Source organism: Choloepus didactylus, chromosome 19 (assembly GCF_015220235.1).
Source record: "Choloepus didactylus isolate mChoDid1 chromosome 19, mChoDid1.pri, whole genome shotgun sequence".
Classification (NCBI taxonomy): Eukaryota; Metazoa; Chordata; class Mammalia; order Pilosa; family Megalonychidae; genus Choloepus; species Choloepus didactylus.
In genome coordinates this window covers 10,072,275-10,085,143 of record NC_051325.1, presented here as the reverse complement: position 1 = coordinate 10,085,143, position 12,869 = coordinate 10,072,275, and the positions used below count along the sequence as shown (strand labels likewise).

At 52.3% G+C, this 12,869-nt stretch overlaps 1 protein-coding gene across 1 annotated transcript; it reads left to right on the top strand.

Moving 5' to 3' along the window:
* The first annotated feature begins 216 nt into the window (after positions 1-216).
* On the top strand, positions 217-5,536 carry LOC119516151 (death-inducer obliterator 1-like). Its single transcript, XM_037812362.1, has one exon. It carries the CDS (start codon positions 1,018-1,020, stop codon positions 4,081-4,083), a length of 3,066 nt encoding a protein of 1,021 aa, XP_037668290.1. The 5' UTR covers positions 217-1,017; the 3' UTR covers positions 4,084-5,536.
* Positions 5,537-12,869: the final 7,333 nt, after the last annotated feature.

The window sequence follows — 12,869 nt, the reverse complement described above, 5'->3', positions numbered from 1 at the left end:
GGGACAAAAACTAAATGGCAAATAGGGTGGGATGGGGGGACGGTTTGGGTGTTCTTTTTTTACTTTTTATTCTTATTCTGATTCTTTCTGATGTAAGGAAAATGTTCAGAAATAGACTGTGGTGATGAATGCATAACTGTATGATCGTACTGTGAACAGCTGATTGTATACCATGGATGATTGTATGATATGTGAATATATTTCAGTAAAACTGAATTAAAAAAAAACAAAAAAAAACTACTGCCCTGTGCCCCTTGACCACTAGCACGTGTGTCCATGTGCTCTGCCCATCACTGTCAGGTGTCCTAAGCCTGGGGTCCCGGGTTTACAAGGACCCGGTGTTGAGGAACTCTCAGTAAGTCAGTGCCCGTGGAATTTTTTTCTAAACCTAACATTTAGCCATTTCAGTTAGTAGCATTTCCCCCTTAATCGTAATTTTGACATCAGAGACTAATGAATTTACCTAATGGTTTGCGCTTTATTGCTCATAATTGAGTGGAGGAACTGGTTCCTATTTGATACATAACATTAGCATATTTAGCTTAATTTTTGTATCGCAAAAGGACAGTCCCCCCCCCCCACGATGCCCTTCTGTAGCAAGCAGCAGATAAAAGAACATCCCAAACTAGGATTGTTTAAAAATCTACCCAGTATATAAATACTTTCAAGACAATTTTAGACTTTTGCTGACTGGCCACCACCACCACCACCACCACCACCACATTAGTGCTTTAGCATTGTCCATAATTTTGAAATATGTAACATGAATTTTGCTCATGAATTGGGCCCTGGGTCCTGTCGTTTGTGGTGAGGGGCTGACTGGGGGGACATGAGGGCCGGACGGGGAGTGTTCACACCACTAGAACCTGCCAGGCTCTGTGACAAGCTCTTCAAACTGGGTTTTATTTTGCTACCGAACTCCTTCCCTCTACCTGTGGAGAATATTCCCCACTAAAGCCCTTAATACAGTTTATTCTAAGGGATAAAAGCTGAATTTTTATTCTAAAATTTGCACAAATGTTTTGTTTTTCAGGTCTTGAGTCACCACGTCCAAATACAATCCTCGGGTTAGTAATCTGTCAGAAAATAAAACGTCCTTCAAATGCTGGAGAGTTGGACAAGATAGAGGAAAAGCGAAGCCGGCTCCAAACACAAGAAGTGGATGTTGCAGCCTACCCCAAAGGAACTGCGGCTCCTCAGCCTGAAAAGAAGCCCTCCAGGTATCAGCTCCTCTCTGCAGACGCGGCTGCCAGCAGCACCCCCCTGGGGTCACCGCCACCCCCGCCCCCCCTGCCGGAGCCCCCGGCAGCGCCAGCTTCGGCATCAGCGTTAAAGATCCTGTCGTCCCTCCGGCCCGGGGCCACAAGCACTGTCACAGCATCAGCTGCGTCCACGGCAGTCACAGGGGCAGCCGCCTCCGCCGCTTCATCTGCTTCCAAGACAGCTTCGCCCCTAGAACACATCCTCCAGACTCTTTTTGGAAAAAAGAAATCCTTCGATGCCCCTGCCAAAGATTCTGCTGAGTCCACTGCAGCCTCCCACCCAGATGCCAAAACCAAGGTGCATGACGGGGTGGCAGCCACCCTATTGCTAGATCCAATTGTCCAGCAGTTTGGTCAGTTTTCAAAAGAAAACGCTTTGGAGGAAGAAGAGGACGACAGGCCCTATGACCCCGAGGAAGAGTATGGTCCTGAGTGGGCCTTCCACACCCCACTCCCGGAAGAAGGGAAACAGGGGGACACGGAAAATGCTCCTGAAACGGATGAGGAGGAGGAGGTGGCCTGCGACCCCGAAGACGAGACCATCCTAGAGGAGGCCGAGGTCACCATTGACGACCTGCCCAACAGAATGTGTGCAGATGTTAAAAGGAACTCCCCAGAGAGGTCTGCTGAGCATGCCGCTGATCTCCCCACTCCCTCCTTGGCTGAACAACAGAAAATGTTAGAGGCACTGAACAAGCAGATCGAGGAGCAGAAACGACAGCTCGAGGAGCAGGAGGAGGCCCTGAGGCAGCAGAGGGCGGCCATGGGGGCCTCCATGGCCCACTTTTCAGTGTCAGAGGCGTTAATGTCACCCCCACCCAAGGCCTCGCTGACCAAGGCAGAGCTGTTCCAGCCAGAGCCACAGATCCCAGACAAGCCCACCTTACTTCCCAGCAGCAGCCCGGCGACCCAGGGCGCCCACCGAAGCTCAGACCCGAGGCCGAGCCGAGACCCCCGGCTGGCCCGGAGGCTGGCGGCAGAGAGCAGCGAGGCTGGGGAGCTCAAGCCACCGGCCAATGGCTTGCACAGCGCCCTGCTTTCCCGGGACACCCCTGGGGGGGCCGACACAGCCCAGCTGCCTCTGCTGGCCCAGGAGGAGCGGGAATTGGCGCCTCCCCAGTGGGTGCCCGGTGAGAAAGCTCCACCACTGTCCAACCACGGCAGACAGCAGAGCGAGCGCCCAGAAGACGCAGCCATGCAGCTCTCCGAGAGCGCCCATCCCCCGGGGGTCCGGGACAGCGCCCCCAGGCCGGTGCGCAAAGTACTGCTGCCCACGCCGCCCAGCACCGCCTTGCAGCCCAATTTCCCTCTGCACAGCGATGGGCAGAGTTTCAGCGTTCCCGGGGGAAGGGAGCCTCTCTCGAGCACAGTGTTCACATCTCAGGAGAAATCTCTCGGTGCGTCCCAGTTTGAGGATCCAAGAAATCTTCAGTTTCCTGAAAAAACAGACAGTGCAGGTGCTGAGAGAGAGAGAGCGCCGCAGTGCAAGCCCAGCGAGGGGGCCTCTGCGTTTCCCCCAACTGCACAGAAGGGGGGCGGCCCCCAGCCCCAGTTCCAGGGGCAGCGGGAACCCCCTCTGCGGGCCTTCCCGCCAGGACTTCACGGCCCTGGTTTCCCAGCACCAAGGGGACCGGCCCCTCCATTTTCTGAGGAGAATCTTACTTCTAATCACGAGGGTCTGAGATGGCCTCCGCCCCCCAGGTTCGGGGCACAGAAGGGGCCGATCCCTTCCTTGTTCTCCGGACAACATGGTCCCCCTCTTTTCGGGGAGAACAGGGGCCCTGTGCCCTCCTCCCTCGGGGGGCCCCGAGCAGGAGCACCATTCCAGTTTGAGGAACGCAAAGATCCCCATGGGGAAAAGAAGGAATTCCAAGAACCCCCGTACGCCGAGCTGCCTGGTCCTCCTGCCCAGTTTGAAGGGCCCGAACAGGCCCAGTTTATGGAGCATCGGGGCTCCACACCTCTCCAATTCAGAGCCCAGAGAAGACCCCTGCTATGGCAGTTCAGAGGACCCGGAGGCCCTCCGCCCTCTCAGTTCGGAGGTCAGCGAGGACTGCCCCCTGGCCATTTTGTGGGCCCCAGGGGGCCCCATCCTGGTCACTTTGAAGGACCCAGAGGCCAAGCACCAAATTTCATGCCAGGCCCCAGGGGAATCCAGCCTCAGCAATTTGAAGGACAAAGAGGAAATTCACCACCGAGCTTTGCAAGTCAGAGGGCGCCGGCACCCCTTCCGTTTGCTGGACCCCGGGGATCCGCGCCCTTTTCTGAGAAAAATGAGCAGCCGCCTTCATGGGTCCGCTTCCAGGGGCAGCCCCCGCCGGTGCCGAAGCCTGGCCCGCGGCCGCTGCTGGAGCTCCCCGGCCACCCGCCGCCGCCCCGGAAGGAGCCGTGGGACGACGCGCGCCCGGCCGCCTCCCTGCCCGCCGGCGCCCCCGGGCCGGGCCCCGAGGCCGACCCGCAGTGGTCGCCCCCCGGTTTCCTGGAGGGCAGAGGGCACGAGTGCGGGAACCAGGCCTTGGAAGTCAGGCCGCGGGAGCGGTTTGAGGCGGGACCCAAGGAGAAGCCGGCGGACGAGCCCGAGGCGCAGAGGGGCAACGGGCGCCCGGGCCGGGCCTGCGAGGAGCGGCGGCGCGAGCGGGAGCACGGCCGGGGCTGGGTCCGCGAGCGGGACCGGGAGAGGCAGCGGGACAAGGACAGAGACCCGCGGGAGCGCGGCCGGGACCGCAAGGACCGCAGCAAGGGCAAGGAGAGCGGCCGCGACCCGAAGGCCCAGGCGCCCCGGGCCCCCACGGCGGGCGGTGCAGCCCCCGCGCAGGCCTAGGCCGGGGGTCCCCAGTGGGCAGTGGCCTGGGTGAAGGTGGCGTATTCCGGATTTCAGAACATGACTGTAACTTTGTGTATGATGGTTTCTTAATGGAATTTCACACCTTTACAATTCTGATGCTTCTTTAAAAACTAACAACTCAGTATTTCCATTCAAAATAACAGCAATGGGAAAGTGTCACTAAAAGCATATTGGTTTTTCAGATTATAAAGCTATCTTTTCCAAGAACCTGACTTGTAAATGTTAAGGGAATGTCCGCGGACCTTAGAGTCATACCTTTACTGACATCGCATCTGTATGTCTGTGTTCAAAAGGCTGGTTTTCCCTTTTTCCATGTCTGTCACCTGCTGTCAGAGGAGCCCCCTGCTGCCCTCGGATTGGGTTACCCTTGGGGGCTGCGTGCGTTTATGGCCTGATTAAGGGAGAGCAGTATTACTACTTTGTATCTGGAAGGATGAGACACACAAAACTTGTAAGTGCATTTTTCTTGTCATAAGGAAATTTGAATTACAAATTTCAACCAGGAAACAAAAACACATTTTCATTTTGCTCAGCCTTAGAATTTTTTTTCAAAAACATGATTAAAAGCAACATATGTCCAAATAGAAACAGTTGCATTTTAAATGACAATTTATTGAAAACTGTCTAAATTTTACCAGCCTAAAGAAAATGAGAATAAAAAAACAATTAAGTATACTTTAAGGGGTGAGGGGGGGTGGTTCTTTGAATAATCAGGAACATTTTGTTTGTAGAATTTTGCCTTCTGAGCAGTTCTTCCTTTATCCCAGGAAAGGTGCACTAAGCTTTAAACTGTCACATTTGTCAGATGAGAAATTTAAAAGTCTGTCATTGAGAATGGAACAATATTTGTATAAAGTCTGAGATGGAAAATAGTGATATTAGTTCAAGAACTACAAACTACATAGAAAGCGTTCACTGTGAAATACAGTATACTGCTGCTTGTCATGTATTTTTCAAGTACTTCTGAAGTGTGAAATAGAGAAAACTTTGCTAATTTATTTGACTGTACAAATACACTTTGATAATTTTTTATATTTTCATAAAATTACTTTTGCAAATGTAAAATTAGAGGATTTCATTTGTCCTTTGAACTCTATTCCATTATACATCACTACAGTTTTTCACTTTATAGCAGAAATTTCTAAGTTGCAAGAGCCCAGCAGTGTGGGGTGGCGGCCGTGTGGACCGAGGGCTGCGGGTTGCACCCCGTTGAAGTGGGGTTGTGCTCCAACATCTAATATGATGTGAAGGTTTTTTACATATAAAACACATCTTTCTAATTTAAATACACAAATATAAAAAATCAAGTATGTTTCCTTAAGTTTACTCGATAGAAATTTCTGTAAATTGTATTTTATATTGCGAAGTATATGAATGTACATTAAAACATGGAACTGTGTAGGTTTTGTTATTTGAAGTAGAATAAACATCTGTGGAACATTTTGTCTTGTTCTGTCCTTCCTTGGTAGCTTTTCCTTAAACCTTGGGAAGTTTGAGGCGGTCGCAGACCCCATCGCTGAGCTCAGGTGAGTGCCACCAGCTTCCGGGCCAGCCGGCAGTGAGGGCGGGAGGACCCAGACCTGCGACTCTGTCTGCAAGTCACTGAACCCCCAGAACCAGCAGGAGCCCAGTGGAGGGGGTAGCAGGGCGGGCGGGACAGCATGGCCGGACAGGGCTTGGGGGAGCGGCTAGCTGGAGGACAAGTGTCCACAACAGGCAGGGGGCCTGGTCCAGGCCGGCCCAGGGTGAGAGGAAGTGGGAGACGCACGGCCAGAGCTTAGGAGGCCTTGTGGGGAGTTTATTTCCAAATCCCAGCCCTTTAGTGGTCCGGAAGCTGATAATGATGGTCGAACGGGCCATGTTGGTGACTGGCGGAGCTTAAACTGACAGGGGCCTGGCCAGGAAGCAGCTGTAGTTCAGTGGGTGGCAGAGGCCGAGCTGGCGGGCAGGGCCGTGCTCTAGGTCCGAGGAGAGCAGCTTCCCGCTCGCCTTCCGTGCTGTGTGGACCTTGCCCCTGAGCTCCAACCACGTGCAAGGCTAGGCTTACCTGATGGTAACTGGGAACCCCGGTGCCAGCACTTGGCTTGTCAGCAAGTGGGTGGTCCACAGCCAGCCGTAAACAGCAAATGAGAAAACGTTTGGGGCAGAGCAGTCCCCACAGCCCAGGGCCACATGTCTGCCTGTTTGTGGAGATGGTGACAACAGCAACACTCATTTCCATCTCAACTCAGCAGAGCAGGAGGGAGCTCCTGAAAGCAAGTGCAATGAAGCAAAAGTGCCAGGTGCAGAGCACCCGGGCAGCCCCACATGGCCATGGGCCTCGCACCGCCAGAGGAGACCCCGTCGTCCCAGAAGGCTGCCACGTGCTGAGCACCCTGCCGACCTTCAGGGGGCCAGCTCTGAAAGACCCCCGCAGAGAGTTCCTGTGGCTGACCTGCCAATTGGTGAAAATCCAAACTCTGCTGTAGAGAGGCTAAAGAGTGCTCGGCACGGGGCCTGCTTGGAAACGTGTGAGGTCTTTCTTGCCTTGCAGTCTGCTGCCACAGAGGTTTCCCTAAAATGCTTTGAAAAAATAGATCCCAAGTTTTTTTTGTGTGTGTTTTTTTCCTTTTTCTTTCTTTTTTTTTTAATTAAATTCAGTTTTATTGAAATACATTCACACACCATACAATCATCCATGGTTTACAATCCACTGTCCACAGTATGATAACATAGTTATGCGTTCATCACCACAATCTCTGAACTTTTTCCTTACATCAGAAAGAACCAGAGCAAGAATTAAAAAATAAAAGTGAAAAAAGAACACCCAAATCATCCCCCCATCTCACCCCATTTGTCCTTTATTTTTTATCCCCATTTTTCTACTCATCTATCTATACACTAGATAAAGGGAGTGTGATCCACAAGGTCTTCACAATCACACTGTCACCCCTTGTAATCTACATTATTATATAATTGTCTTCAGGAGTCCAGACTGCTGGGTTGGAGTTTGGTAGTTTCAGGTATTTACTTCTCGCCATTCCAATACATTAAAACCTAAGAGGTGTTATCTATATAGTGCATAAGAATGTCCACCAGAGTGACCTCTCGACTCCATTTGGAATCTCTCAGCCACTGAAACTATTTCGTCTCATTTTGCATCCCCCTTTTGGTCAGGAAGATACTCTCAGTCCCACGATGCCGGGTCCACATTCATCCCCAGGAGTCATATTCTGCGTTGCCAGGGAGATTTACACCCCTGGGAGTCGGGTCCCATGTAGGGGGGAGGGCAGCAAGTTCACCTGTCGAGATGGCTCAGTTAGAGAGAGAGAGGGCCACATCTGAGCAACAAAAAGGCACTCAGGGGGAGACTCTTAGGCACAATTATATGCAAGTTTAGACTCTCCTTTGCAGTACCGAACTTCATAAGGGCAAGTCCCATGCTCGAGGGCTCAGCACATCAAACCGCCAGTCCCAATGTTTGTGACAACATCAACACCAGTCCAGGTGAGGATGTCCAACACATCCGCACCTTCCCCCAGATCCTCGGGGCTGGGGAGGGGGAGGCTGTAAATATATTTTTTATTATCTGCCCAAATTACTCTGGGATGAGACCCCAAGTTTTAAACCCTCAATTCCTTCACATATTCCTCAGATATGTCTCCTTGGCATTTATCCCCAACACCCATCCTTACATGCCCCTCTAAACTTCCTCGTGGCATCAGGCAGCTCTGCCCTCCCCGACCTGGATCTCTATCCAAAGCAACATCCACGCCTTGACTGCAGCCCGAGTGACCCCAACCCATGACCTCGTCAGCCCATGTGACCCACTGAGTGTACACATGCTGTCCTTGGCTTTCTAGAAACAGCTGTGATGACGAGTCCACTCGGAGCCTGCCCCTGGGGCTCAGATGTGGCCCCAGGCCCCCAGCGGCTGCGTTCACACCACGAGGCTCCCCTCGGAGAAAGCCTGGGGGCACGAGCACCTCGTGGCACCGCATCTGTCCCTTGGATGTAGCTCCTGCTCCAGCCCCAGGCTGTCCTGTACCTGCCTTCTGCAGAAGCAGCCAACTGGGAACATGGAAAGAGCAGTTTTACCAGAAGACTCAAAGCTCTTGGGGCCCCCAGTGGAGGGGAGCACCCAGGGTCGGGGCACTCTCCCTGCCCTCCACACAACCTGGGCCCCACGGCATCAGCTGGTCCACTGAGGGAGACATGGGAGGTGCCCCAGGGAGGGAGCAGGGGCATCAGGGCCTGAGCTGTGGGGGCAGGGCCGGGAGCAGGGGTCAACAAGTCTGCTTCAGATTGTAATCCGGGCTTTAGGAGCAGATAAGGAAGGAAATCCAAACCACTCACAGCGTACACCCAGCAGTAACCACTGTTCGCATTTATGTTCCTTTGTGCAGACTTGTTATGGGTTACACTGTGTCCCTCAAGACCACCATCCCCCAAAAAAGGTACATTGGCTGCTGCTCCCCAGCTCCTCAGAAGGTGAGGGTATTTGGAAATAGTTGTTACAGAGGGAATTAGACTGAGCTTCTTATGCAGGGGACAGGGGGCAGAAGACGGCCACGCAGTGACGCTGGAGCAGGGACTGAGCTTGGCTCCTCGCCACACTGTGGCCCCCGGCCCCCAGAGCAGGGGGTTGGTAAGGGGGGGGGTGATGGCTGGAGCTGACTCCACTCTGCAGGCCTAGAGGCCGCCGCCTTCCGCCTCCAGAGCTGAGTCCATTTCTGTTGTTTGAAGCCCGGGTTTGCGGGGCTTTGTTACAGCGGCCCCCAAAACCAAGAGGAGCCTCTCTCTGCTTTTACTTTTACGGACTGGAACTATACACGCTTCTGTAACTTTTTTTCATTTGTTATATCCTGGGTAATTCCTAAAGGCATCGAACATTCATCAGGAACCTTTGTACAATTCTTGCCTCGTCCAAGAGGCTCCGTCCTCCCCTTTTGGAAGAACCGGTGCTCCCTGTAGACGCGCCTGAGGCCCACCGCAGCCCCCAGGGGGATGCGGATTCCCAGAAACGACCGTCCCTGCGGCACTCCCTGACCGCCCTCTTCTGTGCAGGGGTCGCCAACGCTACGGAGTCCCCACGCAGGAAAGGCCTTTAGTCACAGGACACGGGAAAGCCCGGAGCAGAGGTGTCACCGGAGGGCGCAGCACGGGCCGCGGCCCCAGGCTCAGCTGGTCGGGGCTTGGCGGCCTCCAGGGGGCCCAGACCCCACACAGCCAGACAGGGTGTTTGTGATGCAAAATTCCATTTTCAGAGGAGGAGGACGATTAATGCAAATAAAGCTAAAAAGCCTTCTTAGAGGGGAGATTAAAAAAAGAGGAAAGGCTGCGGGACGCTGCCCGGGGGACGCGACAACTTGGGGTCCCACGGAAGCCTGTGCGCGAACGTTTGCGGGGGTTTCCGGGAGTCGCCCCAACCTGAAGCAGCCTCCGGGCCTCGGCCTGGGGAGTGGACGGACGGGTGCGTGGACAGACAGACAGGCCTCCCTGGCTGAGTGACTGACGGACACGCAGAGGGCCACCGACGTCCGACGGCGACGCGCGAGGACAGGGCAGCGCAGGGCGAGCAGGGCCGGGGCGCCAGGAGGGGGTGCTCGGGGGGGGGCGGCGTGTGTCAGGACTGCGCTGGGGTTACCCGGCTTCCTGCACTTGTTACAGCTCATTCAACTGGGCCCCAAAGGTGACTTCGCCCTGTGCCTCCCCAAACCCGACTCTAAGGAGGCAGGTGCGGGGGCGGCAGGCGGCAGAGCCGGGTCCTCGCCCCGCCGCCCGGCCGCCCCCACTGTCCCCGCCGCCCGGCCGCCCCCACTGTCCCCGCCGCCCGGCCGCCCCCACTGTCCGGACACCCCGGCCCGCGGAGGAAGCACCGGGAGCAGAAGGCGGCTCCACCCCAGGCGGCGACTCCGGTCCAGGCAGACCTTCCTTTCCTGGAACGTGGCGCCGCCTTTCATTCTGCGATTTCCAGCTCTGTATTTTCAGGAAAGATTCCCATCTCCTGTTAAGGACGTTAGGAAAAATGCACACACCTTTCTGCTGAAAACTCGGAGGAGACGGAGCGGAGGCGGGGGAAGAGGGGGACTCGCTGGTTCCGGGGAGCCCCGCGCCCGCGCCCTCTGCTTCGGAAGTGCTGCCCCCTGCGCCGCGCTCCTGCAGGCCTGCGGGCGCCCCCGCTGCTCTGCGCCCCGCTGCGCCTGCACCTCACATGCCGGCTTCCCAGCCCCGTCTCAGCCGGCGCCCATGTGATTTTCTTCACCACTGAGTCTACTATTTGCTGCTTTTCGTGTGTTATGATGTTTTATAAAAATTATTTCCTTTTACTTGTGGTAAAATATACATAACATAACAATCATTTTACAGGGACAATTCTTTGACCTTAAGTACATTGACAAGACTGGAAATTCCAGCACTGTCTACCTCCAGACTATTTTCACCATCCCAAACCCAAACTCCGCTCACTTAACAGTGACCCCCCATTCCTAACTCCCACCACCCCTGGCGACCACTGTTCTACTTCCTGTCTCTAGGGATTGCCTGTTTCGAAGTCTTTCATATAAGAGAAATCCTACACTATTTGTCCTTTTGGATCTGGCATATTTTACCCAAAACGATGTCTTCACGGTTCATCCACGTTGCAGCATGTATAGACCTTCACTTCCTTTTATGGTGAATAATAGTCCATTGTCTGGATGGACCACATTTTGTTTATCCATTTGTCTGTTGATGGACACTTGGGATGCCTCCACCTTTTGGCTATTGTGACTAAGTCTGCGATGAACACTGGTGGATAAATAACGGTCTGAGTCCCTGCTTTCAATTCTTTTGGGTATAAAGCTAGGAGTGGAATTACCAGGTCATATGGTAGTTCTTTTTTTTTTTTTAAATAATTAAATTTTACTGAGATATAGTCACATACCATGCAGTCATACAAAGCGTACAATCAATTGTTCACAGTACCACCATATAATTGTGTGTCCATCACCAAAATTAATTTTTGAACATTTTCATTACCACACACACAAAAGTAATAATAAAAATTAAAGTGAAAAAGAACAATTAAAGTAAAAAAGAACACTGGGTTTCCCCCCTTTTTTCTACTCATCCAACCATACCCTGGACAAAAGGGAGTGTGGTCCACATGGCTTTCCCAATCACATTGTCATCCCTCATAAGGGATAATTTGCTGGTTACATTCTCCCAGGCCCCTCAGTCAATAATCAATGTCTTGTCTCATGCAGAAGTCAAAATTTTGAACTTGGCTTCACATTAAGGCCTCTGTTCACAAGGCTCACGGCCAAAACAAACTGAAATGTTGCAGGAAGTAAAGGTGTGTGATTGACTTGTGCTCTCTTTCCCAAAATATGATTGGACATCTTCTTCCCCACCCTGCTACATGGTTTCCGACTCAATGGTGCTGTCTTGGGAGAAGAGGCAAGGAGAGGGCAGGAAAATTCTTATCCAAGTCCTACAGTTGTAAGTTGGTATTACACCACTGACTGACCCTGGCAGACATTTAAAGTGTGTGTGCTCTCTCTCTCGTGCTCTCTCTCTCTCTCTATATATATATCTCTGTCTCTCTCAATTTCTCTCATTCTCTCTCTCTTCTTCAAAGACCCATCTGTTAGGATAGGTTTCCTAGATGTAGAGCCTGAGACAGGATTCTTGTAAAAATGATTTTTGAAGGAGAACACTCAGGAGAAACCTGTAAGGGAGAGAGAGAGACAAGATGGGGCAGGAGAAGGAGCTGGGCAAAGACCTGTTTGAGCTCAAAGTCTCAGCCTGATCCATGGGGAGCTCTGCAGCATAAACTGCATGACGGGGGTTGCAGAGGCCTTGAGCTTTCACACTTCTGCATCAATCAGTTACTGGCCATGGGCAGCCCCCAGAATGGTGGGAGGGGAAAAACTACAAGGCATCTCTGGGTGAGGGCCTCATGTCAGCACACGGCAGTTCTCCTGAGAATGGGGGCGCTGGTAAGTTGCTAGCGGCCAGCACCCATGGCAGCTGGAGGGCAGAGGCACCTTCCCTGGTGAAGGGGCTGTGGACAGAGTAGCAACAGCATCTGCTGACTCACCCCATAACTAGAGCTCTCTCCCCTACACCTCTCTTGATACCATGATGTCCTTTCCTCTCGCTCATGTTTATTCCCTCTCAGCGCTAGGCAGAGACAATTCTAGCTTCTCTCGGCTAGGTTCTCCTCACTCCTCCTGGCGGTCCTAGGAAAGGATCTAATAAGACCTCCTTAAGGCTTTAGGCCATCCTGAAAATGGTAATGCAATTATCACAAACTGGAAACACATGTCCCTCAACCGAGGCATGGCTAATCAAACGGTGGTAAAGCCATACAATGAAAAACTACTCTGCAACAAAAGGGAATGAATCACTGATACATGCAAAAACAAAGATGGATCTCAAATGCGTAATGCTACATAAAAGGTACCAGACTTTGAAGGCCACATATTGTATGATTCCATTTATATGACATTTTGGAAAAGGGAAAATTATAGGGAAAAAAAACAATTCAGTAGCACCCAGGGATTAGGAGAAGAGAATGATTACAAAGGGGTCCAGGAAATCTGGAGACTGATAAAACTGTTCTATAGCTTCACTGTGGTGATGGTAACACAAGTATATACAGTTGCCAAAACTTGCAAAACTGTAGATATACATAGGCAAATTTTACTCTATGTAAATTATCCCAAGTTTCAAAAATGGAAAAAAAAACCACATGTTGCTTAGCAATAAACTTATTTACATAAGCCACAAAATATTTT

What these genes read in the sequence shown, in the direction of transcription:
- LOC119516151 (XM_037812362.1), top strand. Translation starts at nt 1,018, where the DNA reads ATGTTTTGTTTTTCAGGTCTTGAGTCACCACGTCCAAATACAATCCTC.